The sequence below is a fragment of the Eutrigla gurnardus genome, assembly GCF_963514095.1.
Source record: "Eutrigla gurnardus genome assembly, chromosome: 15".
In the NCBI taxonomy this organism is placed as follows: Eukaryota; Metazoa; Chordata; class Actinopteri; order Perciformes; family Triglidae; genus Eutrigla; species Eutrigla gurnardus.
In genome coordinates, this window is record NC_139938.1 from 20,474,795 (window position 1) to 20,500,552 (window position 25,758).

At 42.7% G+C, this 25,758-nt stretch overlaps 5 protein-coding genes across 7 annotated transcripts in view; 3 read left to right on the forward strand and 2 right to left on the reverse strand.

Moving 5' to 3' along the window:
- Nucleotides 1-769: 769 nt before the first annotated feature.
- Nucleotides 770-6,232, reverse strand: styxl1 (serine/threonine/tyrosine interacting-like 1). Its single transcript, XM_084029071.1, has 9 exons — nucleotides 6,111-6,232; nucleotides 3,373-3,628; nucleotides 2,852-2,913; nucleotides 2,566-2,665; nucleotides 2,353-2,486; nucleotides 1,655-1,800; nucleotides 1,473-1,567; nucleotides 1,097-1,209; nucleotides 770-916 (listed from the first exon to the last, which is right to left on the reverse strand). Exons 2-9 carry the CDS (start codon nucleotides 3,578-3,580, stop codon nucleotides 785-787), a joined length of 990 nt encoding a protein of 329 aa, XP_083885197.1. The 5' UTR covers nucleotides 3,581-3,628; nucleotides 6,111-6,232; the 3' UTR covers nucleotides 770-784.
- Nucleotides 4,165-9,750, forward strand: LOC311025916 (hepatic and glial cell adhesion molecule-like). Its single transcript, XM_084029074.1, has 7 exons — nucleotides 4,165-4,332; nucleotides 6,123-6,464; nucleotides 7,383-7,664; nucleotides 7,766-7,862; nucleotides 7,951-8,024; nucleotides 8,166-8,233; nucleotides 8,651-9,750. The coding sequence occupies exons 1-7, from the start codon at nucleotides 4,242-4,244 to the stop codon at nucleotides 8,795-8,797; spliced, it is 1,101 nt and encodes a 366-aa protein (XP_083885200.1). The 5' UTR covers nucleotides 4,165-4,241; the 3' UTR covers nucleotides 8,798-9,750.
- Nucleotides 9,751-12,983: 3,233 nt separating this feature from the next.
- Nucleotides 12,984-15,368, forward strand: cldn2 (claudin 2). The gene is made up of 2 exons (XM_084028814.1): nucleotides 12,984-13,431; nucleotides 14,277-15,368. The coding sequence occupies exon 2, from the start codon at nucleotides 14,285-14,287 to the stop codon at nucleotides 15,104-15,106; it is 822 nt and encodes a 273-aa protein (XP_083884940.1). The 5' UTR covers nucleotides 12,984-13,431; nucleotides 14,277-14,284; the 3' UTR covers nucleotides 15,107-15,368.
- A 4,220-nt stretch (nucleotides 15,369-19,588) lies between these two features.
- Nucleotides 19,589-24,236, reverse strand: rbm41 (RNA binding motif protein 41). Its single transcript, XM_084029019.1, has 7 exons — nucleotides 24,183-24,236; nucleotides 22,970-23,086; nucleotides 21,702-21,903; nucleotides 21,105-21,309; nucleotides 20,234-20,736; nucleotides 19,892-20,039; nucleotides 19,589-19,776 (listed from the first exon to the last, which is right to left on the reverse strand). The coding sequence occupies exons 1-7, from the start codon at nucleotides 24,188-24,190 to the stop codon at nucleotides 19,655-19,657; spliced, it is 1,305 nt and encodes a 434-aa protein (XP_083885145.1). The 5' UTR covers nucleotides 24,191-24,236; the 3' UTR covers nucleotides 19,589-19,654.
- An 865-nt stretch (nucleotides 24,237-25,101) lies between these two features.
- Nucleotides 25,102-25,758, forward strand: part of klf8 (Kruppel like factor 8) — a 43,404-nt gene continuing 42,747 nt past the window's right edge. For 2 of the 3 annotated variants that reach the window (XR_014598414.1, XM_084028798.1), the window contains exon 1: nucleotides 25,102-25,533. Coding sequence is in view for 2 of the 3 variants with exons in the window: in XM_084028798.1 (XP_083884924.1) it covers nucleotides 25,507-25,533 (27 nt within the window). In the remaining variant the exon portion in view is untranslated. The remainder of the gene's footprint in view (nucleotides 25,534-25,758) is intronic. The other variant, XM_084028799.1, reaches the window with a different exon arrangement.

Here is a 25,758-nt window from a genome sequence, read left to right on the forward strand (position 1 = left end):
TTAGTACACAAGGACACAAAAATATTACAAGAAACCCCCACTAGGGGTCACTGTCCACCACTTTCTCTTTTGTTTCCTTACATTTGGTAACATTTTAAAGGATAATAATCCAGTAAAATGCTAAATAATAATAATAATAATAATAATAATAATAATAATAATAATTTCACCTTGATTATAAATGGATTAAATTAACGTTCAAATGTAAAAAAAAAAATGTAAATAATGAATGCATAAATGAATGGTTCATTGTCGATAAATAATTTAAAAATTATTATTATTTATCTAAACAGTTTCCTTTTTCTTTTATTTTCAAACAATCTGATCTTCCATCACTATGGTTTATTTATGGATTATCTGAAGGATATACCGGTAGATGTTTTAAAATAAGTGACATCACAACATCGGCCGCTGCACGGTGGTGTAGTGGGTAGCACTGCCGCCTCACAGCGAGAGGGTCCTGGGTTCGATTCCCGGGTCGGGCCTGGGTCCCTTCTGTGTGGAGTTTGCATGTTCTCCCCGTGTAAGCGTGGGTTCTCTCCGGGTTCTCTCCGGGTTCTCCGGCTTCCTTCCACAGTCCAAAGACATGCAGGATGGGGATAGGTTCATTGATGACTCTACATTGCCCGTAGGTGTGAATGGGAGAGGGAATGATTGTCTGTCTCTACATGTCGGCCCTGTGATGGACTGGCGCCCAATGACAGCTGGGATCGGCTCCGGCCCCCCCGCGACCCTGAATACAGCATAAAGCGGTAGACGATGGATGGATGGACAACATCGGCCGTTAGAATGGAGGCTCGGAGATGTCGGTCACTCTCGTTCCCACGATGAGAGACTCCCAGTCGGACAGCTGCTGCAGGAAACCAGCGTTCGGCTTCATATCGGGTTTACATTTGAGCGCGTACTTCCAGGCCTCCTGAAAACAACGTCACCAACGTCGTTATAAACACTGGAAATGCTCATATTTTCATACTCTTTCATTACATGCTTTCTTACAACGATCTAGAGCAATCCGATATCTGGGTTGACATTTCCTTTTTTCCTTTTTTTTTTAAAGATTTGAACAAAAAGACTTGTCACATGTGGATCAACTGGCCTCCAGTGTGTACTTGAGGTTGTGCATGAGGAAGGCAACGGTGACGGTCTCGCTGCAACTTCGGCCGTCCTCGGAAACTAGCAGCACACGAGAGCCCACGTTCACGTGGGAGTCTGGAAACGAGGAGATAAATGATGATTAACATTCAGAAATCCATGTAATAGAACAGAACACACATTCCTGTGAGCTTTTAGTTAAACTCACAAAACATCTCCGAATGTTGTGAACGATATCGATTCCACAACAAGTTGAGATCTTGGGAATAATAAATGTTTATATTTGTATTCTTCATCATTGCTCCTTTATGGTGAATAAAACCTTCCTGGTTCAGGAAACAAGAATAACCAATATTATATTTATAAGAATTTAAACTCACCGATGAGGCTACAGATCCTTTCAAAACACGAGTTTAAATCAGACCCTGAACGGACCAGAGGGATGTTAACGATGGTCTGGTCCCCCTTTGTGGATCTGGATCAGAAAGAAATTCAGAGCACATTCATGATATTGAATGATATTTCAAACGTCCGGTCCGGTCTGGTCTGGTCCGGGTCTTACCCCCCAGTGTTGCTCTGCGAGACGCTGATGACGACGCTGATCTTCAGGTCTTTGAGGATGCTGGAGTCCGAGCCTGGTTCCTGGTCGCCCATGTACAGGAGTCCTGCTAAGACCTCCAGCGGATAGGGCTTCAGGTCCTCCAGCTCCTGACAAATACACTCAATTGTGTTTATTGAATTGAATGAAAAACTTTTGATATTGAAATCAATCAACTGAATTATTTGGGAGAAAAAAATGTCATATTTGAAATGTGTATAAGTGATTCTGCCTTACTGACCCGGCAAAATGGTCAACTGACGTGAGTTTAATTTTTTAACCTCTTTGCCTTTATTCAGAGAGGACAGTGTGAGAGTGAAAGACGACATGCAGGAAGGGCTGCAGGGCGGATTCAAACCTAGGACCGCTGCAGTGAGGACTCAGCCTCGGTCGGGGCATCAACTCTACTGACTGAGCTATCTGGTGCCCCCTTTGGTAAATTTATGAATTTAAAATTTGTTGGGGAGAATTTTTAACCATGCACAGTTCAATTCCAACAATCCTGTATGAGTGAAGAAAAAACAGTCCTGGGGGTCCAGGAACTCGGTGCAGGTGCCCTTCAATTATAAGACAAGTAGATCCAGATATTTGGATTCATATTTCTGGACTCTGGTGAGCGGATAAAAGCCCCCAGGTGTAGCAGTCGTGTGTTTCTGACTTACCCTGATGGTGTAGAGGATCTTCTCGGTCCTTAAAAACGGGTACAGAGCCGAGAACCTCTGGAAGCCTCCCCTCACCACGTAGACCGGACAGAGGCTCGCCTCAGCCAGGACCCGGGCACAGTCCACCGCTCTGCCTGCAACCGAGGCCCGACGTCAGCAGGAACATCGATGAACACACTCTGTGACGGAAATGAACGCGGCTAAGCCAGTTACCTTGTTCCTGCAAACAGCCGGCGCAGCCGTCATAGACCACCACATGCTGCATGCTGTCCACCTCCACAGCCTCGGGCAGCAGAAACCGGCCCACTGCACCCTGGAGGGGGTCCTGGGACACAAAATGTAGATCCTCCACAATGTTAACCTTTTATTAGAGTTTAAACAACTTTATATAATGTAATATTTTCAATCACACACTTTTGTTTACGCGACAAATTAATATTCATTCCTTGTTCCTTTTTTAAATTGTATTTCAAAGTTGAAAAAAAAGCTAAATTCGTACGGTTTTGGCATGTTTAGCTGTCGGGATGTGACTCGTTCTGTAATCTTCGGTTTCACGAGCATCTGGAAAAAAAGAGTTACAAACTAAAGTTCACCCAAATGAACCCACAGTGACACAATTTTCACAAACACTTTACATATATCCTGTAAAAGTTTGTTCTACAGCTTCTTCCTTGACTTCCACTCATGAAGAAGCTATAGTGCTAACAAGCTAATATTAATAAAGCGTATTTTGTATTACTAAATGTAAAGTTTCAACCTGTTAAATTGAATTTACACAAAACAACCTTAAAATTGCATTTTATTATAATAAGAAAAATAGCAATGAGCTGCTCAATTCAATGTATATTTTCTTTTGTTGAATTCAAAGCACATTTAAACAAATGTAAGCAACAAAATAATGTCAATTTCATTAAACTAACAATAAAAATGTATTTTCCTTTAAGGAAACATGGGTCCAGGGCTCTTACGGGTTAAATGAATTAAAGCAGAGCGATCAATACTCAAATCCAGTGATCTCACCGATCAAACAGAGGAAGTTGATCTCCGACAGCCTCGACACGCCGCGGATGCAGCTGTTCAGCAGGTTGAAGAGCTCGAACGGTTCACACATCTGGATCTCAGCCATCGAGAGAAGAACGGCAGACGAGCAGCTCCTAGTCTCTTCAAAGAGCCTGGTTGCAGTTTGTTGTTGGGTCCCGTCGCTAGGCAGCTCAGAGTCTTCCCTCATTGGCTAGTTGGCGATGATGTAATCAACCAGAGCTGCTCTGACTGGCTGCTGAGAAAATGTTAACAAACTTATTGTTTTCCTGGTTTTCCTCAAACTAGAAGAAGACCTTGGGTACACAAACACACACACACACACACGCACACACACACACACACACACACACACGCACACACACACACACACACACACACACACAGGGACCCTCCAGAAGTTAGAAACATGAATGCATTTATGTGCACTAAAAAGGAACAATTTGGTGAGAAATCCAAATGAAAAGTATTTCTTAGATTTAAAATCTTAAAAAAAAAAGTTTTATGACTTATTAACATAAAGTTAAAACAAACAGTCTTTACTGTGCTATCGGGGTTCACACAACCGTCCTGAAAACTAAGATTCATGGTCCCCAGATGATAAAAATCCACATGTTGGGAAACAACACTGATCGTGAAAGCCTTTTGTTTGGTTCATGAACGTATCAGTTATCATTGCAATAAAAACACACACACACAAACACACACACGTTTGTGCTGCTGCTACATCGGCGTCTGAGAACAACTTGTACTGAGAGTCTGAATGGACGGCTGTGTTCTCCGTCCGGCCCGGAGACTCACATCATGCTGGTTTTCCTCCGCGAGGGAAACAGAAGCTCCAGAACCCGAAGATGAAGGCAGAGACGGAGTCTCCTTATAACGCTCAAATAATCATCATCTCACAGCTTTTTCTGCTCACGGGTCTCGGCTGCTTCCACTCAGGTATACCTCACATTTACTACTAATTATTTGCTTTAAAGATTTGTTTTTGTAAAGATTAAGTTTGTAATAGTTGACATTGTAGCAAATAAGTAGCCTAACTGTTGCTTTTTATTAATATTATTTTTATCTTTTTTTTTGCATAATTTGTTTGTTGGTGTCAGTATAAAGGAATAAAAAAATGACAATTTGTGAATATAATTTTAATAATGGCGCTAACTGGATGAAACAATTGGAGGGTGACAGTATGATTTAGTAGTGAGACTGCCAATAGGATGGTGATTTTTTAAGTTGTTTATATTTAATATGAATATAAATACAACATCTACAAGGTTAAACTCAATATGTTTCTTTAATTTTTGTTGCATAATTGTTCATGTTCAACTCTCTGAAAACAAATCCCAGTATTTCCTGGTTTTGGGGTTCCATCAGACTTTGTGGATGCTTTCACAGTCTTTTTATCAGTAATACAGTGAGTGTGGCTGCAGACTGACTCGGGATCAGTGGTTTTCCAGCTGCGTCCCGTAACTATTGTTGAGTCATGGAGCTAGCATGGCGTCTGGGCCGCTCCCCACTGCTGGCCCTCTCTTTGTTTTCATAAACTGCCAAGAAAAGGAACGTTTTCAACAAACAATCCTCACTTTTGTTTTTTTGCTCACGCCGGCCCATCCCAACAACATGACGGCTGTTCCCATGGGAACGGGGATCCGCCAAGCATAGCTGGACTCAGTATATGCAGCAGAGACGGGCCCGATGCCCACATGTATCACTGTCCATTGTTCATAAAGTTATTACCGAAAGATATGTTTAAATTGGATGCGTTCAACGTACACAATGTGCTTTTGTCCAACATAGCGGTGTGTCCTTTTTGTTGCTCGGCAGAATGAAAGTGTGAATATGATATGATATTTATGTCGTAGACTGAGAATAGAGCACCTTCAGATATCATATAAATATCTGTAATAAGTCATTTTTTGGAATGGTTAAAGAATGCATTAATTTTATCTGGGCGTACTTTAATAAACTGGCATTTTGAGTCAGTTTAAACCTTTTTTTCCCCTCAATCTCACTGTTTCCATGGTTACCACGTATCCTTTTGTAGGTCAGAGTTCAGTAGAGAGGCAGCAGCATGAGTGATACGTCACCGATCAGCCAATAACAATATGAGGCTAAACTCACTTTTTTGCCATGAAATTAGGACGTGTAGCACATGGACAAAAATATTTAATATATACATATTGTCAGAATGTCTTCAAACTAAATTTGTAAACAAAAACTCAAGTATCGTTACTTTAGCCCTGTGTAGCCTGACAAATCAAAAATAATTGGATTGTTTATTAAACCAAACCAAATCCCCCCCCCCCCCCCCTCCAAAAAAATGCAGCTTTTGCAATTTAAATAAAATATGACCGTTCAATGATAACACATCATATACCTGCAGTATCAAATTTGATATGCACATTTCAACATGATTTAACTGTAATATAAATAATGACTTGTTACGTAATTATGCATGTTTCAATACAACACATATTTATTTAAAAAAATGTGTAACAATATAAATGTTATTAGGACCGTAACTTCTTGAAAATAAGCAAAGATTTTCCTGCCAAAAGTGTGATTTACTTCCTCTGTCTGCAGTGTAAAGATAATCCACTAGAGGGCAGAATACATGTATCAGGTCATATACAACGGGTTTTAAAGAAAGTGTTTATCACGTTGATAGAGTCTCAGAAAGATAATACAAATGGTTTTTATAGGGTTATGACTCAAGTACCAACCTTTGACTGTAGGTGGCGTGCTGGCGGTGAACATGACGATCCCGGGCTCGCTGGTCCGAGGGACGGTGGGGGGCGAGGCCGTGCTCTCCGTCCGCTACAGCAGCTTCAGCCTCGACCTGCCGGTCATCAAGTGGCAGCTGGAGAGGGAGAAGTCCGTCACCGTGGTCCAGTCCATCGGCACCGACATCATCGGCACCCTGAGGCCCGAGTACCGGGACCGCATCCTGGTGTTCGAGAACGGGACCCTGCTCCTCCACAACCTCAGACTGTCCGACGACGGCATCTACGACGTGGAGATCTCCATCACCGACGACACCTTCACGGGAGAGGGCAGCATCACGCTCACGGTGGACGGTGAGGAAAAAACACGCTGCTGTACGATTTCTGAAAATGAAAAATGGTAAAATCGCCTTTTTCTGAACACTGTTTTTGACCGTTAAAATAACATAATAATAATAACAACTTAAAGGTTGAGTAGGTAATTCTATTCAGAAACACTTTCTGTTACATTACTTGAAATCCTCGAAACATATCGATCGCAATTAATATAAAAATGTCTGTAGGACTGTAAAAACCCCCTCCAATCAAAAACGTCAAGCCGGAGAAAATGATTGGACGGCCTGCCTGTCTGTCAATACTTACTTCCTGATTGCACTCGCGGGGCTTTGTATAGAGGTCTGAACGGAGGGGGCGGGGCTTTGAACAGAGGTCTAAACGGAGGGGGCGGGACTTTTATCAGTTTGGTGATGCGTTCAAAGCCAAAATCTCTGTGGATAAAAAAAGGAACAGAGAGAGGGGGGCAATATTCAGAGAAATAAAGTGGGAAATTTGTGAGTTTATAAATATATATAGTAGATATAAACTGGCGTTACAGTATGACGGCGGTTACCATGGTGATTTGGCAGAGGATCGCAGGCCTGCCCCAACCAAAGAAGACTGTTTGGGAACTGTGAGTTTTTAGACCTCCAGCCCACAGGGAGGCCCGTGTGAAGGTCACCTGGAGAGGAGAACAAGAGCCGATCTGTGTGAATCCGTTCCTCCTCTACGGCTGAGAATGCAAATCCCCCATCAGAGTCCTGCCCTGAAGGTTTAATCCACGATACATTAAAGTGCAATGTTTCAGCCAGAAGTCTGGAATTTTCCAGAAATTGACCCTGATATGGTCACCGTAGTTCTCCTGCAACTCCGCCCGAGGACATGCACCATGGTCTCCTTCATGAAAGTCCTGTGTTTTCTACTTACATGTTGAAACCCGATCGCTGCCTCCTCCAGAGACCATATCCAGGCCCTTCGTCCACACGGAGTCTTTGTCCGTGCTGGAGCTCAGCGAGAACGTGGTCCTCAACTGTTCCCACGACAACGGGACCCGGACGGCCTACAGGTGGTTCAAAGGGGGGAAGCCGCTGAGCAACGTGACGAGGTTGGTGCTGTCGCCCGACCAGAAGGTGCTGACCATCAGGCGGGTGCTGATGGAGGACGACGACGTCTACGCCTGCACGGTGGAGAATCCGGTGGGTAACGTGACGAGCCCCCCCGTCAGGCTGGCGGTCTACAGTAAGTGATGCTAGCTCTGATCCTGGATCTGTTGTCTACACGTAGAAAAGCTGTAAAATCCCATATTTTTCGGTTAATGTCATTTTGAATATCGTAACCAGGAAGAAGTTCCCTCTACATCATCCTCTCCACCGGGGGCATCTTCCTCCTCATCACCTTGGTAACGGTGTGTGCCTGTTGGACGCCGTCCAAAAAGAAGTAAGAAGAAGTTAAAAATAACCCCGAATACTTTAAATAAAGTTCCAACATAATATTAATGCATCATTACCATTTTTGTCTTTGTTAGGAAAAAACATGCAGCTAGAAAGCCTCCGTCCAGCTTTTACGACCACTTAGACAGCTCACCGATAGATCAAACAGGTAGAGTTACACCGCATTAATGTTCCACTGTGATGGTTGTCAATACAAAAAGTGATCCGCTTATGGAAAGTGAGACCGGAATAATAAATATCCAGAAATTATACTCAAATGTTTTGTTTTTTGTTTTTATTGCTGCCACAGATTTTCCAAAAAGGACGGAGCATAACGGAGTAAATGCTGTAACTTCACTTTACATCCTGCAGCAAAAGGTACATCTCTTATTTCCATTATGAGTTTATGATTAATATTCTGTGACTCACGAAAGGGAAATCAAGTCAAAATTTGACCAAATCTAAAATATCAATATGCAGATTCAGATAAATGCCAAACGATATCCCTTTATTAACTAAAACAGAAACAAACAGACTGAATAAAAAATGTGTAAAATAAAAAAGTAACGAGTGGAACGTAGCCCAATTTAACACGCTTGTCCTGAGAGTGGGGAAATTTAAATTTGAGAGAGAGTGGGAATGCTCCGACCTGATTGGCCGTCACTAATGAGCTATCATCAGGACCGACAGTAAGCCAACATATCAGGCAATCTGGAAACCTAAATTGTAATTTAATACATGAACTTTTGTTCGACTTGATAAGGATGTGGGTTGAAGTCTGCTGTGTGTTTGCAGGATCCCTCTATGGACGACTCCTCCAGCAACAGCATCGGATCTCCTTCTGAACTGGACCACCCACCGTGCTACACCAGTTCCCCCAACTACACCAGTCCTCTCCCCCATAATGGGTCCCCGGCCTGCTCCCCCCACAGGTACCCCTGAGACCTCATCGGCTTAAACCCTCCACAAGGAGGTCAGACCGTCTACTTGTATACTGATCTTCTTCACGATGGGCGACAACTTCCACTCGGAGTTCTGGGAAAGATCCTCAAAACCATTTTCTGTGGTTTTTACAATAATGCCATCGATATGTTTCTGTTTGGGTAAACATAGAGTTTAACTATAAATCGCTTTGTGAAGACAGAAGCACAACCTGTTGACAGAACAGCTTTGAAGCCTCTATTTTGGTTCACCACAAACCCCTGTCGTCGTTGGTTACGGGACCTGCAGAGTCCACGTGGAGCCGAGGTGGGTCGGTAAGATAATACCGTTAAACTACAGCGGCTAAAAATCCTCATGGAAAAGATCAAAATGTTACTATTTTACAGTTTTGTTGTGTGATATTCCCCGAAGTGACGAAGAAATAGAATACAGCAGTTACTTTGTAACATTTTGTGAAATAATGTAAATGACTATTATGGTTAAACTAAATGATTGGATGGCATTTTTTTTAAGTTGGTGATGGTTATGTTCGATTTTATACAGTTTTAATAAAATGTTACTTGTGATATTTCCAATGTGCCTCTTGAGTCTATATGACACTATAAGTCAAATATTATTGTATAGATTTCATATATATATTTCGCATTTTCCATAGTATACTCAATTTTCTTTCTGTAGAAACAAGCCATAAACTAGAGCAATCTGAGATCTCTGCTACATGAGTTCTTAATTGTTGCCATTCTGCAGTTTTCCTACCGGCCACTAGGGGTCTCTGCAGCTCTGTAAATGAGTGGTGGTGCAGCGTTTGCAAACCTGCACACCTGAAGCTGAAGTGGATGTTCAAAGTGACTCAAATGCACTTTAGAAATATAAATGCGTTCATGTGAATACATGTAAATGTTTTGCTGGGCTTTGTTGCCGATTTGTGATAATAAACTGGTTTTCAGCGTGGATCAGATCTACACAGTAAATAAAAAAACATCTAGGAATGAAACACGGATCTTTATCTCTCAGTGTGACATCACATCAAGGTGAACCTTAAGATATTTAACTTGACTGGACGTCCATTCATTTAAATTGGTACAGGAACCATTGAACCGGCTCGTTGGCTCCTCCTAGTGGCAGGAGACACAAACTACATCCTCCTCAGAGAGCATCAAACTCAAGATCTCCTTGTTTTTCCTGCTGTTTCTATCCTTTTACATTCATCCCTCTTGAACATATTCAATCATTTTTGTCAAAATATAATATTCACACTCAACAACAAATACATATCACACATCACAGCTGCTAATATTAATCAAAACGTAAAAAAAACAACACACATTTTATTAAGCTGTTTTCCAATGAGGGTGATTTTCACGTTATTTGAAGAATCACATACTTGCCTTTTGGTTGGAGGTAAACCCTCAGATGTATGGAAGCCCACTGGCGCCACTGTCAGGGAAAAAGACATTTTCTCAAAATAATGGCAAAATAATAAAATAATGGAAAACATTTTGGTCTGTGGGTTGTTTTCATGTTTAGGGGGCCAAGGACCTTTAGTCATCACGAAGGGGAGTCTTCAGATTATTTAAAGTGTAAAATCAAAAGAAACAAATAAACAAGAAACTCAGGAAGCGATTCTTAAGGAAGGTCACGGAGACCCAAACTTCGGAAAGAAGGCAAACCAGACCGGATCCCCCTCAAACATCAAACCAGGACTCGACTAAATCTCTTGACCCTAAAATTCCGAAATCTTACCTAAAGCCTTCCCAGGAGGGTGGAGGCTGCCGCGGTGGACCAGCGGATCAGCGGCGTCAGCTTTGAGTGTTTAACAATGACGTTCATGTTGTGTGTGGTTTCGGCCGCATGGTGCACGTTTACTAAGTCACCAGAAGTCTGAGTCCTGGTTATTATGTCAACGCCTCGTTTTCTGTTTGTCTGGACTTGATATCAATACTTTAATTTCCTCTCTACGTTTTAAAACGAATATCTCTACTTTCGATTCCTCACATTTTCAAAACAGACTTGTTACTTTAGTTTTAATGCATTTGAGGGGAATTAGTGATTATTTGTTCTGCTTGCTTATTAATATGAAGAGAGATTCAGAAACATCCTTCATAGGGATACTTTATATTTTCTACGTTGAGTACATTTCAGTACTTTTTCACTTTTACTTGAGTAAAGAAGTAGAACCAGTACATCTACTTTTACCAGTTTGAACACATATTTGTACTTCTACTTGAGTACAGTTACGTCGGTACTTTTGATGACTCTGGTCGGAGGTTTGTCGTTGTATCGTTTACAGCGAAAGTGTTCAGTGAACTTCATTTCTCGTCTCAACACAATGTACGTCACCAAACACGGCAGCTAGCTCGTCTCGCTAGCTCGTAACGCTAGCTAGCTAACCTAGCTACGTTCCGTCACTAGGTAACGTTTTTTTAGTGTAATGTGTTTTTATCCAGCAACTTTTTCTATCAGTAGAAAGTAAAAGAAGGAGCGAGACTAGTGGTTAACGTGAGTAAAGTTACATCCTGGTTCTGAACACAGAAAAAATATTATGTTTTTATGTTTTTCCCAGTAGGGGGCAGTGTTTATAACACAATATGTAGAATTCACTTAGCGCTGTATTCCATATTTACGGCCGACCGGTCACGCCAGCATGACGAAGGGTCACAGGCCAGACCCGACCCGCCTCATTAGCATGCAGCAGGTCCAGATAATGCCCCTCTGTGATTTATAATAATGGCTCAGTGTTCAGTGTGTGGACGTTGCCCTCTCGTTCTGCTCCGTCGGGGGGAAGTGACTGGATTACACTCTAATCCCATTATGATGCTGCTGCAACGCGAGGGGGGCCGGTGGGCCGGATTAGAAACCGAATTAAGGCTCCGAGGCTCCGGGATCCAAACCCGGCTGACTGACGCCGACAATGTTCACGCCGAGGAGGACACGTCTGGAGACACGCTGACATGGTATGTACTGTAGTTGTTTTATGATTTAATGTCTTCGTCTCTCTCATCAGCATCAGTGAAATGGACAAACCGGGAAACGGCTGATGGATGATGACGTAGCGCAGACGGCCAAGTTTGTGTCAAGCTTAAGTGAGCCGTAAATTCACCGCATGTAACGGCAGCTTTCAGTCTGGAAGGTGGCATGGCGTTTTAATTATAATCAACTATGGTTAAAAAAAAAAATTAGAAAAAAAACTTTCACTTAAAATAAATTAATACATTTGCATTTAAATGATGCATCAATGAAAAAAAGAAAACAATATATTACATTTGCCCATTTTAGTCTTTATATTATTTATAATCAAATCTTAAGATAAAAATATAAAAAATATAGAGTATAATATATGTATATTTTGTATGGTTGAGTCACTGGAACAAGAACAACAGAGAGTGAATAAACAAATTAAAACTGACTGAAAGAGTGACCAAAGTGATGATGTCACTGACCGAGCCGATAAAAGAATAAGAGAGAATGTAGGAAAGAAGGAAGGAGGCCGACCATCCCGTATCTAATGTAAAACTAAAAGTAAAAAGATGCTACAACCCCCCCCAAAAAAAATAGATTAAATTAATTTAAGATTTAAAAAAAAAAGTATTTCAAAAGGATGATAATCACTCCTCATATTTCTTGCTTCAGGCTGATTTTAATTAAAAAATACAAAAAAAAGAAAAATGCTCTCATGCAATTTTGGAGATTTCTGCAGCCTGAACACTGAACACTTTCCCCCGGAACATTAAAATACATTAAAGGATAACTGCTTCTTCTTTTTTCATTAAAGCAATATAAATCTTTTTTGTGCTATATTTAGCATGTTTTTCTAATATCTCTGCTCTTACAGGGTCCGCTGAACGCTTTGGGACCGAGCTGCCGTCGATAGGGTCCCGCCTGGTTCTGGAGCGGTGACGGATGAGGAGAATGATTAACCTGGCTGGCAGAGATGTGTGTGTGTGGCAATGTGTGTGTGTGTGTGTCAGTGTGTGTCAGTGTGTGTCAGACAGAGATCACAGACTTCAACAAAAGGCAGCAGAACATCTGGGTCTACTGTCCTGCAGCGTCGGTGCTTTGAGTGGAACGTGTTTTGGAACGAGGATTTAATTTCTTTTCTTTAAAAAGCACAAAAAAAAAGTGTTTTTTCTTTCTTGGCTCGCTCGGCCCAACGCAGCCGGCCGACTCGTAAGTGCTCATTAAAAGTACAGCAGCGGCACAACAGCTGCGACTATGTCGAGGTCTGAGGGAGCCGTCAGAGCGAGGCAGGTTCAACACAAACACCAGTGGTGAGGCTGCAGAGTCCTCATCCTCCACCGAGTCCTCTTACTCCACTGAGTCCTCGTCCTCCACAGAATCCTCGTCCTCCAGAGAGTCCTCATCCTCCACTAAGTCGTCGTCCTTCAGAGAGTCCTCATCCTCCACAGAGTCCTCGTCCTCCACCGAGTCCTCGTCCTCCACTGAGTCCTCGTCCTCCACAGAATCCTCGTCCTCCAGAGAGTCCTCATCCTCCACTGAGTCCTCGTCCTTCACAGAGTCCTCGTCCTTCACAGAGTCCTCGTCCTCCACCGAGTCCTCCACATCCAGCTGCAACAGAATCAAATCCTCCACCAGGTTCCGGCGTCCGGCTCGTCCTAAACCTGCAGCTGTCTCAGGTAATGCATGCATGCATGCATGTATATGGGTGTTGAATAATAGATGTTTTGCAGTTAAAAACAGGGACTTTAGCTTTATAATTAATACTTGCACTATTAGATGGATTTATCGGCTTTATATTCATGTAGCAATCAACACTCAAATCAGTGTGAGAGAAACCGCTCGGATGCAGCCGAACCAGACGGATTGTGGGGGGAAACAGTCTGTGAAAATGATGCAAATACAAACTGCACCAAATAGGAAACAAACCAAAGTGACAGAATGACGATAAATGAATGTCGATCCACCATATCGTCTTTATCCGGGTCAGTGTTGAAACATCTCTGTTGTTTTAACTCGGTTGATGGACTTTGTCACGTTTGTTTCTCCAGACAGCAGATAAACCCGCCTGGATCCCACAGATCCACCACACTGTAATTACAGGCAGACAAGTAACGACCTCGCAGCCGTAAATAATAATTCATGAGAGAACCGCTGACAGCTGCAACGTCCCTCTCTGCTGACGGCTACACCTCAGTGTATTTCATAATATTCCCGTCTGAGGACACGTCGTACTGTTTTCATGGGTTGTCTCTTGTTTACAAACCTCCACAGTTATCTTTGTTAGCATGATGTAGAACAACTTCAGGTATTTATCAGAACACAAAGCTGCTGTTGGACCGTGAACTGGAAAGTAGACGGAGTCAACGATTTGGGACTTAAGACGTGGACCACATAACTTGGGACTTATTTGAGACTTGGACCACATGATTTGGGACTTATTTGGTCGAACAATAAGGTGAAAACAGTTTGTGCACGTAAATGAAGTCATTGACAAACTTACCCCGTGTCTCCTCCATCACAGCCGTTGCCATGGCGTCAGCCGCCCTGGAGCTGATGGGCTTCTTCCTGGGCCTGTTCGGGATGCTGGGCACCATGGTCGCCACCGTGCTGCCGTACTGGCAGATTTCGGCCCACATCGGCTCCAACATCGTGACGGCGGTGGCCAACATGAGGGGCCTGTGGATGGAGTGCGTCTACCAGAGCACGGGGGCCTTCCAGTGCGAGACCTACAACTCCATGCTGGCCCTGTCCTCCGACCTGCAGGCCTCCCGCGCCCTCATGATCATCTCCCTGGTGATGTCCATACTCGCCATCGCCATGGCGCCGCTGGGGATGCAGTGCACTCTCTGCCTGGAGGGCTCGGGGGCGGTTAAGAGTCGCGTGGCGGGCACCAGCGGGGGTTTATTCCTCGCTGCGGGCTTCCTGTCACTCATACCGGTGGCGTGGACCACCCACGAGGTGGTCCAGACCTTCTACCGGCCCACTGTGCCCTCCAGCCTGAAGTTTGAGCTGGGCGAGTGTCTCTACGTGGGTCTGGCGTCCGCGCTCGTCTCCATGCTGGGAGGAGGGATGCTGTGCGTGTCCTGCTGCGAGGAGCGGGACGCTGGCCGCGGGAGACGGCATGGCGGCGGGTACCCGTATCCGGTGGGAGGTGGCCTGCCAGGCGTGGGGGTACGGACAACCACGCAGACCTACCACAACCCCACGCTGCAGGGGGGGGGCATCAACGCCGCCGGCAGGGGGCAGACGCTGGTCCGCAGCACCAGTCACAGCTCCCAGTCCAGTGCACACGCAGTCCAGGGAGCCAAGAAGCCCACCGCGGCAGGATATGACATCACAGGATATGTCTGAGGTCACTCCATCGCAGCTCAATATGCAGACGACGTACCGCCATTTACACGTATTTATGTTGTGTGTTTATTGGAATGTGGTTGCCACAGCAACAAGTTAAATACACAACATACAATGCAGGTGTATGGTGCCTCACGAGGGACATTTATGTCCTTTTAATTTTGGATATGGACTACGTTTTGGGTGTGAGAATTTGTTTTGAATCTTTGTTAAACATTAATATTAGCTCCTTTAATAAGTCTATAATAACAATACTATATGTTCACTTCCGGTTGATTTTTGGTGATTAATACTATGCCAGAGTTGCCGACCTGAGTCACATGACTAGGACTTGAATCGGACACAAATTTGATGAATTTAGTCTACATTTACACAACAACGGTCTCGCTAAACAACGGTAAAATTTTACCTTTTTAATTTAAAAAAAAGTTCTGTGTTGAGACATTTTGAAAAAACTCAAATTCAACACCAATGACTCCTGACTTCACTTGGACTTGGAAATAATTAAAATCCCAAAAACCCAAAGATTAAAAAATACGTTAATTAAAGCTTAACACTGAATGACCGACTTTCTTCAAACCGATCTGACAGCATCCAATTAAGTTGTAGGAGACAATCATGAATAAAACTATACTAAATATAAACTATGCAGTCGTCAACGTGCATCTTCATTGACACATCACGGTCTGTTGTTGTTGACAAACTCTGCCGCCATGGAACTAAAATTAAAATGACAATTTAGAAAAAACAAAATTCAACTCTGTTTTAAATATTGATGAATATGGTGCCTTAATATCGTTACTACAGAGTGAAAATGTTGCTGAAAACATGAATAATGTTTGTTGTTATGACGTCCCCTCGCTCTGGACGGATATATTTATACATATTGTCAAGAGTGTGAAGATCACTTTTTATTTTTTTTACCGGTCTGAGGACAAACACCTGCAAACAAAGTCACAATGTGCTTCAAGTTGATGTTTTCTGCTGATTATCAGGGATGTATTTACAGAACACAAAACACCCGTTTGTTAACTTTTCAATTCAAACTAAATCAAAACTGTTTGGGTTTTATGTTTTTTTTATTTGGAAAGAAATAAAATCCTTTGTTATTGTCATTATTGTTATTTAATACTGCCGTGAGTGGTGACAACCTGGATGTTTGACCCCGTCTCCTACAAAATGACGTACCCGTACAACGAAAGCTACACTCTCAATTACGTTTCCAGGGAGACGGACCAAAAGATCGCAGTTTGAAACACGTGGTTAACGAACAAAACCAAAGAAATGCTACAGAACTACATAGTGAGGTTTACTAAAAAAAAAAAATCATAGTTTGGTTTAAAATGACTATGAACTTGAAACAAAACCAAAAAAAAGCAACAAAAGTACACATGACACTAACAGCAGCCTCCTGAGTGAAAGTCCTGTGTTTTTATTTCACCCAGACCTCCTCCCTACGTAGACTCATTTGATATGTACGTGATTCACGATGCAGGTTTTTTCTGCGGGAACTTAACTTTTCTGAGACCTGAATGTTCCCTCAACTTAACGAAAAGGCTAGTAGTCTTCGCAGTGGGGAAGAGTTTCACAGTAACACGTAGATGCTTACAGCACTGCGGAAATAGTGAATTTTAGTATGCAAACAGGAAGTGAGCATCACACCGGTTTGAAAACGAGCCAATGGGATTGTTTGATTTTGGATTATTGCAGGAAATAGTCTCTGTGGCAAACCAACATTTGTGATACTTAACACGTTTAGTTCAGCAAGATAATCACCACTTTTACGATTTTTGTGAATGTGAGCAAACCGCTTAAAAAGGTAATGTTGGAACTACACAACGGTCACATGACTTCACGTCGCCACCGCTGAGCTAAAAGTTGATTCGTCTTTCCAACGCCTTTGTAAAGACACGTAAAAATGGTCTTGTTATAACCACTGACCTGATTTCAGGCATCAAACCAAAAACACATTTAAAAAAAAAAAACACGCTTCTTGACGAAGGGACAGGAAGGGCAAAAATGCTGACTCATTTCTGGGTTGTGGGACTGATTTCTGCATTAAACAGTGAACGCCATAAATAAGAATAGAACATTTCTGCACAATGTGCACTTTTTGAGTTTCTGATGCATTCCCACCAAGAAAATTAATTCAATTAATGTGATAAATTAAGGCAACTGAGAAACTGCTCATTATATATAATGTGTGTATATGCTGGCACATGAAGGCTCTCTCATGGAGCAGCTGTTAATCAATAAAGATAGTCGATGTTTTTACAGTCCGAAATGGAGAAAACATCACAGCCCTGAACTCAAGTCAAACATGAGATCGACACAAACAAACCTGAACAAACAGTTCGGGCCGATCAATACGCAGTTTCAGTTCGACTTACAGGTGGATCATGTGAAAAGAAGTCAGAGTGTACTGGGTCAGTTTACTGTCATTGAACTGGGTCACTGGTTTGTATTGAAGTGCATGTACTAAGCGTTAGGTAATAAGGCCTTTATAAGTCTTTATAAATAGCTTATTAACATGAGTATGTGTTAATGTGTATTATGACATTTTTTATAAACATGTTTATTGTTAGATTATAAGAAGAAGCACAGTTAACGGTTTAAATCTTTACTCAGCTTTGTTGTTGCTTTATTAAGATAATAATATAAGTTATTATCAGTTAAATATGCTTTTTGCAGAAATTTGATCCAAAGTGAGGACAATATCTTATTAAAGTTAATAAACCCTTTATTATGCGCTTATTAACAGTTAACTGTTGAGGGTAATAAATCCATTATTATGCACTACTAGTCAACTACGCTTTCCATGGCTACTGGATCTGGACTGAATGGGTGCTGGTTTTTTTCAGATCTCAATTCAAACGTTAAATATTGAAGACCACGTTCCAGGGTGGTCCAACCCAGAAGGGGAAACTGGAATCCAGTCAGGAACTGAACTGGTTCAACCAACCGACACACTTCTGACCGAGAGAACACCAGAGATACGTGGACTAGACACACACACACACACACACGCACACACACACACACACACACACACACACACACACACACACGCACACACACACACACAGACTGTGGGAAAGTCAAACACGATCCCCCCAAAACACACAGCAGACTTTCATCTGTGCAACCAGCATGTAGAGTTTAAACTATCAGATTGGAGATCAGTTTTCAGATATAATCATCTGTAAATCAGCTCTTTGATATCTGAGTTTTCAAAGAAATATAACAACAAATAATTGGAACAAAACTGCTTAATAATTGTGCACATGAAGGACTTTGATCACAATACAAACACAAAGGAGATGCAGACGCTAAATCTCACGCAAGAAACAAATCCTGATCTGAGAACGGAGCAAAAAAAATGAATAAAATAAATGAGTTGTTGCCTCCATGAGCTCAAATTAATAATCCTTGAATAAATTGTTTAAAAAAAGCATAAAAAAAACAAGCTGACCGACGCGCTGTTGTGTTAAAACATGAATAAAGAATATAAGAATGCTCACTTCCATCATCATCATCATGTGTTTAGTTCATTTTTCTTCAAGTGATTTACTCGTCCATTTTACTTACCCCAGACCAGCGGGCGATCCCCTTGTTGAACCCGGATCGTTCTAAAAGTCAGTCAACATGATCGTTAGAAATAAGCTCTGCAATAAAAAGATGCAGCCAGAATTTAATATCTGGCAAAAGTGCACATCCATCCGTGGTTTCATTTGTGATTAGCTGCCAGAATTAAACAAGTTTGCTGCAACAAAATACATACAAAAAGTTTCTCCTTCAGTCAACAGTTTGGTTTCCTTGACAACGAGGATTCAAAAGCAAAACCTTTAAGTGCACGAGAGACTGAAGCACATCAACGATATAAAATATGAATATTTGTTTAAGGGGATGTTGCGTCAGGGCAAACTAATTTCATTTAACTCTCATTATTTTTTTTAGCCAAGACTCTTTAAAAAGCCTGTAATGACTGAATGGCTCCCTCTAGTGTCCAAAAGAAGAGTTTAAACAGGAGTTGCTTTCAATGTCTTGATTGTTGAGTCGTGTTTATACATGTTTATATTAAATCTGAGCGCATGACATCACATGTTGCTTCAGTGTCTGAAATAAGTGCTTTTTCAGTGGATATAAAAATAAATATTCATCATTATAGTCATCATTTTTAAAGGAATTATTCATTTGTAAAAATTCAGAATCTCAGTGTATGAGTGAGAAATATTTACTTAAGATTTTAAAACCATCAAACCGGAAATAAATGAAATAGATATTAAATACCTGGAAGGTGGGAAGGAGGAATGTTCTCTTCATGCCAAAATAAATAAACAAAACTTCCTCTTTCGTTTTTTTGGTAATTTTCTACATGTCATTTTTAAGCCTGCATGCTAACATTATATAATTAATTATATAATATTGTATTATATATAGTATTATCAAGATGAGAAAAAACAGCGACAAACTGAAAAAATACAACTTTTTAATTAAAAAAATTATAATATTCAATCCATCCATCCCTGTTCATCACAGGTTATTTATTTATTTATTCTCCTTTCGTTTCTCGTCTTCCTGTCGATCTCGGCCAAACTCAACCACCAAAGGTTTCCCTAGCAACCGGTATCCATGGACCAACTGCAAGGCTTTCTGGGCCGTTTCAGCGTCTGCCAAAAGGGGAAAAACATAAAATTAAAATAAAAACACACCTGAGGTCAGAGGTCGTGCGCGTGTGTCACACGGTTGGGATGTTAAATGTGGACCAGAGCGAGTCTTCCTCACCAGGCAGCGTGATGAAGGCCTGACCCCTCATCCTCCCCGTCAGCAGGCGATAGAGCACCGCCGGGCCGCGCTCCCGCTCGAACCTGGAGAACAGCGCCACCAGCTGGGCCACTGAGGCCTGAGCGCTCAGGTTCTTTACACACAACACCTGCAGCGAGACGTGGCGTTACCGGGGCGACACATTTAAAGCCGCCGCTCTCTGATGTCACATTAACGAGTCCTAAACCGAAGCTTTTAATTGTGAGATGATTCATTTAATTCAAATACTTTACACTTTAGGAGCATAAAGCACCCGCGTAAACCCTGTAAACGGTTCTGGTTGTCATAGCAACAAACACGTACCGCGGACGGTTTCCCCGGCTGGTAGTTCCTGAACCTCGGGATGCTCTGGACCTCCTCTGCAGACTCGCGGTTCTTCAGGATTTCCTCGTCCGAGATCGCCTCGATCTCCCCTCTGACGGTGAGCGGGCCCTGTGAACTCGCCGCTGCACGCAGGCTGCCGATTGGCTGGCTGATATTTATGTGTGTTGGAGCAGCAGCTGGCGGTGATGGTGGTCCAGGTCTGTCCTGAAGGAGCTGCAGGTCTGTGGGCTCTGAAATCCACTCTGACCACACCGACAAGCTTTCAGCCTTCAGTTCTGGTTGATGGTCGGAGGAGTCTTGTGATTGGCTGTTGTCTCTCTGTGAGCCCTGTGATTGGTCGGTTAAAAGTCTGTGCGTAGACGGGTTTGATGCTCCAGTTCTTTCTGAAGCTGGTTTTCTCCCTTTACTGAGAACGTCCCTGTAGAGAGAGTCCATCGGATCAGAGGACGACGCCCCCTCCTGGTTCTCCTGGGTATCTTCATCTGCGAGGGTAAACAACAACAACAACAACACAGGTGAGATCTTCAGAGACACAACAGCAGTGTTTTTAATCAGGGTTTTCCAAAGTCAAATTCAAGCACTTTTCAAGCATTTCAAGGTGCATTTCCATGCTTTTCCAGCACCTTCCAGCTGTGGTAAACTACATATTTGTATCCAACACAATCCTCAGTATTCAGTCTACTTATTATTGCACTTGTTCATCACATTAAATGAGATGTTATTAATAAATAACATTAATAAATAAATATTCAATTAATATTTATAATAATATTGTCTTTTCTCTGTGTGATATCATATAAGTCATCACATAGAACATACATTTCAAGCACTTTCAAGCGCTCTATTCTACCTCTGTGGTAGAGCGCGGCGAGGAAACCGAGGCGGTCCGTTCCCTGGAAGAGCGCCCGTTCGATCTCCATCTCGCGGCGTGACATCGGCCGGCTGGCGGCGAAGCGCTGCGGCCGTGACAGCAGCTCCTCCCGGGCCTCCATCTTGTCCCGGATAACCTGCAGACGCTGCTGCTTAGCTCCCGGAGCAGCGAACACGCCGTGGGGCTGCAGGGATCAAAGGTCAGAGTTTGTATTAGTACAGGTATCAGTGTTTATTTAATGATTATCTGACTTACACAATCACTGAGTAGAGGATTCATTTGTTGTTTGAACATAAAAGCATAAAAAAATCTGGTCATTTCCAGCCTTCCACACTTTATTGACGATCGGACCCCAGAAGGTTTACTACCTTGTCCATGACTTGGACCCCAGCAGGTTCCTACCTTGTCCAGGACTCGGACCCCAGCAGGTTTACTACCTTGTCCAGGACTCGAAACCCAGCAGGTTTACAACCTTGTCCAGGACTTGGACCCCAGCAGGTTTACCACCTTGTCCAGGACTCGAAACCCAGCAGGTTTACTACCTTGTCCAGGACTTGGACCCCAGCAGGTTCCTACCTTGTCCGCTGCCTCCGGCTCGTCTCGTCTCTGCCACAGCTGGATCTCCGTGTCGGTGAGACCCTGCTCTCGCAGGCTGGCCAGCTTCCTCTCCCCGTCCTGCAGGGCCTGGAACTGGGAGAGGCTCCGCACGCCGGCCGCCTGCTGCCCAAACGGCCGATAGAGCGCCGCCGGGGCGAAGCACTGCTTCTTGGCTACACATCTGTTGGACAGATGAAACGTCAACACAAAGTCTGCAGAATGCTAAAGAGTGGTTTCTGACGTTTTTACAATCAGATCCTTACTGATGAAAACGTCAGGGTTCTGTTTTAAAGGAAAGCCTCCAGGCTTCCCTGAGGGACGCCGTGAACGGCAACATAGAAAAGCAAACTTGATGGACGCTTTCATCCAAAGCACCTCACAGTAACACAGAGAGCTCCGGTGGGAACGAAGCTGCAGGCGCTGCTTACTTTTCACACCGAGCTCCACAAGTTTATTATAGACCTGTATTATAGTTTGACAGGAACGTTAATCTACACCGTCGAGCTCTCAAAGTTTATTATAGGGTATTTTTTGCTTGTTATTAGTAAGGATACAGAATGTTTTGCCACATTGTATTGTAGTATATTTTGGGGATCTGGAACTTGCTCCCAAGCTCAGTGGGTTTCTGCAACACGGTGGCAAAAATCTAGTCGGCTGAAAGTACAACGAATGCACCATAGGATGTTAAATTAAATTGTAGGGGTGGATCCTATTATCGGCCGATATTCAGCATTTTTATGGTATAAAACTTCAGGTTCAACTCTTTTATTTACGTATTTGTTTGTTTGTTCATCTTCATAATAATGCTGCTGATAGCTCGCTGCAATTTTTGTGTTCAGGTCACGTTAAAATATTCTGTGACTTATTTAAAGAATTTAAAGAAAGTTTGGTGTTAAAAGTTTGTGTTATTCTAAATATGGACTTTTTTTTTTTTACTATATATCGGTTTCAAATATCGGTTATTGGTCTCCTAGATTTGTAATAATCGGTATCAGACCTGAAAAGCCACATCGGTCGCCCCCTACTAAATTGGACCGTGAATATAATGTGTATTTTCATTAATTTTAAGATAAGATGATATTCTAGTCCATAGTGAGAATGTTAGTATTACAGCAGCAATAGGCAAAACAGAGGAAGTTACAGCTAAGACAAGTAAAATATATAGTATAGTATATAAACATTAATATAAAAATACTATTGTATAGTGTTGAGTTCACATTGAAAAATGAAGCGCTGATGTTTCTCACCGCTGGATGTCGACGTCGGTGTGGAGCTGCTGCAGAAGGAGGCCGTGCAGCTGCCGCTGGCCTTCCGTCTCCTGCTCCTCCAGCAGCGGTCCATCCTCACACGGTTGTCGGCTCACTCTGACAACACATCAGCACACAAACACCATCTTTAACAACGTGGCACTATGGAACATGGGACGGTATTCTGCCATTTGGTGGAGGTTGATAGTAGAGAGTTAGGGAACACAACTAAACTTCTATCTTGTCTTTACTCTACTTAGGATTTTTTTAACAGTAAAAAGGTCACAATACTATAATATGAAACTCGATACCGATACACAGGAAAATACTAGATACCATTTTCAATACCACAGGGGGGAACTGACAAAAAAATGATAAGAAAGAATTTTAAAAATAAAGATTAGAACAATACAAACAACCTCAATAACACTTTTATTTAAGTTGTCTAAAGTAATGCAAAAAAAAAAAAAAAAATCCACAGAAACATAACTGCAGAGTGTTTATATGATACATATTTTGGTAAAAAAAAACAAAAAAGACAACAATATTTTAGATTGTCTGATGGAGTGTAAGACCACTAAATATTTAAGTAATATAAAAAAAGTAAACTGAAATAAAAGTTTCCCTTTTAAAAGATGAATTTGACATCTACATCTGTGTAAAACTGTATTTTTTAGCGACACATGTAAAGAAAAAACAATGGCACTGTAGGAATCGATACTTGTGTAATCCGATATTAATAGTATCGATTATTATCGGAGTAAAAAACACATTACGTGCTACATTATTGAATCCAACAGTGAAGGGAATTGAGAAAAGGCTAGCTATTAGCTAACAGTTATTCAGTCCGTTTTATAAATTAAGACCTCAATTAAGGGGGGGGGGGGGGGGGGGGGGGGGGGTATTGGACGGATTGGAGTGAGATATATCACGTCATATAACCAGTATCAGTTGTATAAAAGTTCCCTTCTTTTAAAATAAAATCGCGAATTACAAAAAGCACAACAGTCGCAAGCTAGCTAGCTTAGCCGGCTCTAGCTATCTCCATGACAACAGCGGGGAGCCCGACGTGGACTGAGGGAACAAGGTAACGAGTACGTAACATCTTTAAACGTATGTTTATGTGTTTTTTGTAACACTGCATGAGACAATCACTTCCCATTAAACCAGTATATGAGACTACGGACGCTGATAGCGAGACGTTTTTGTTTACCTTCGCATGCTTGCGCTTCCGCTTCCGCTTCCGAACTTCCTGCCGCGCGTGGCATCATGGGAAATGAAGTAAAAAAACCCCAACACGAGCAATAATGAACTGAAAAAGATGTTTGCTGGCTCTTATTCGGGGATACGATGCCACAGTTCGATTTATGGAGTGTTTAAAATAAATAATAATAATAAATAAATAAATATATAAATATACGTGTACTGGAGTTAGTGGTGAAACGACAACTATTACAAATAATATATTGTTAACAATTGTGTGTTTTTCAGCTGTTTTATCGATTGCATCTATTTCTTTTTTTTTCTATGTCGTGAAATATGCGATGAAGAATAAAACGCACCACCACACCCTTGCTTGCTTTATTGGTGGAGGGAGGGTGTGGTTGAAGCCTCCGGTGTCAGTATATACTTGGCTGCCGTTCCTTTTCCATCTATCTTGCTGCCCGTGCAGTGGTGGTGGTCATATCTAATGCAATGCTGCAAAGCCCTTCTTCGCTGGATATATAAACTCCAAATCGCTCTCACCCTCCCCCTCCCCACCCAGCTAGAGTGTGTCCTCAATTAGCCTGCTGCCTCGGGTGACGTCAGTAAGGTGACATGGGCGCTTTCTCCTCACCCATCTCTGAGCAATAAGCTGCTGCAACATAATAGATACGTGGATTCGTGCAATTAAAAACCCAACAACAACAACCCCCCCCCCCCCCCCCCCCATGCATATTAGTGCTGCAAGCTCCCTCTGCCTCTGCTCCCTACAGCCGGTGTCGGGTCTCGGCTCCGCTCCGGTTCCTCTGCAGGGCTGCAGGGCTGCGCAAGCTCCTGACTGACAGAGAGATGAGGGGTGGGGGACGCAGGGTGGGGTCACAAGCAAAAGGGAGAGGCGGAGGAGGGAAAAAAGCAACGAGAAGAGAGAGAGAGTGAGAGAGCCCAGCCCTTGAATACACGGCAACAACACGCCGAGAGAGAGAGGACACATAGAGAGACTGGCTGTATCTGTGTGTGAGTGTTTTTTTGGGGGGGCAAAAGGGAAGCCTTCGACGCTGCGGATATGAACTGAAACACTGAAGAGAGGCAGGGAATCGTGTTCCTGTGTCCCCGGCAATTTAACTTGTAAAGGTGGGAATAAACGAAACCCGCCTCCCCCCTCCTCTTCCTCCCCCACCCACACCCCCCTAAAAGAACCCCTCCTGTCTCCCCTACCGGTTCGTATTCAGATAGAAGCTACACCCCAAAAGCCCGAGCCGACCCCCCCTCCCTCTCCTGGTACCCCCGCTGCTCCACCCCTCCTCGCCGCCGCCGCACCGGCTCCGGCAACCGAGATGCACACGGAGACCCGAAACAAGAAAGTAAGTGCAACCGTTATTGACTTTGCAACAAAAACCTGTGTGTGTGTGTGTGTGTGTGCTGATGACCTGCATGCACACACTAAGCTGACAGCGTTCAGCTCAACATGTGCCAATTATAATGTCATATATATGTATTTATATATTATATATATATATTCTACATGACAGGTAATTTACAAGTGTATCCTTGCAGCTTATTTGTGAGTTTTTGTAACAGCGACCTTA

Bases quoted from the DNA above. Each gene is read 5' to 3' on its own strand.
- styxl1 (XM_084029071.1), bottom strand. From the start codon at position 3,580: ATGAGGGAAGACTCTGAGCTGCCTAGCGACGGGACCCAACAACAAACT. The intron at 2,914-3,372 runs GTGAGATCACTG...CTTTTTTTCCAG, and splicing joins CAACTTCCTCTGTTTGATCG to ATGCTCGTGAAACCGAAGAT. The intron at 1,801-2,352 runs GTAAGTCAGAAA...TGTATTTGTCAG, and splicing joins AGATCCTCTACACCATCAGG to GAGCTGGAGGACCTGAAGCC.
- LOC311025916 (XM_084029074.1), top strand. From the start codon at position 4,242: ATGAAGGCAGAGACGGAGTCTCCTTATAACGCTCAAATAATCATCATC. The intron at 6,465-7,382 runs GTGAGGAAAAAA...TGCCTCCTCCAG, and splicing joins CATCACGCTCACGGTGGACG to AGACCATATCCAGGCCCTTC. The intron at 8,234-8,650 runs GTACATCTCTTA...GTGTGTTTGCAG, and splicing joins TTTACATCCTGCAGCAAAAG to GATCCCTCTATGGACGACTC.
- cldn2 (XM_084028814.1), top strand. From the start codon at position 14,285: ATGGCGTCAGCCGCCCTGGAGCTGATGGGCTTCTTCCTGGGCCTGTTC.
- rbm41 (XM_084029019.1), bottom strand. The intron at 21,310-21,701 runs GTAGGAACCTGC...TGATCCCTGCAG, and splicing joins AGCCGGAGGCAGCGGACAAG to CCCCACGGCGTGTTCGCTGC. The intron at 20,040-20,233 runs GTACGTGTTTGT...GTCTCGCTGCAG, and splicing joins AGCCGGGGAAACCGTCCGCG to GTGTTGTGTGTAAAGAACCT.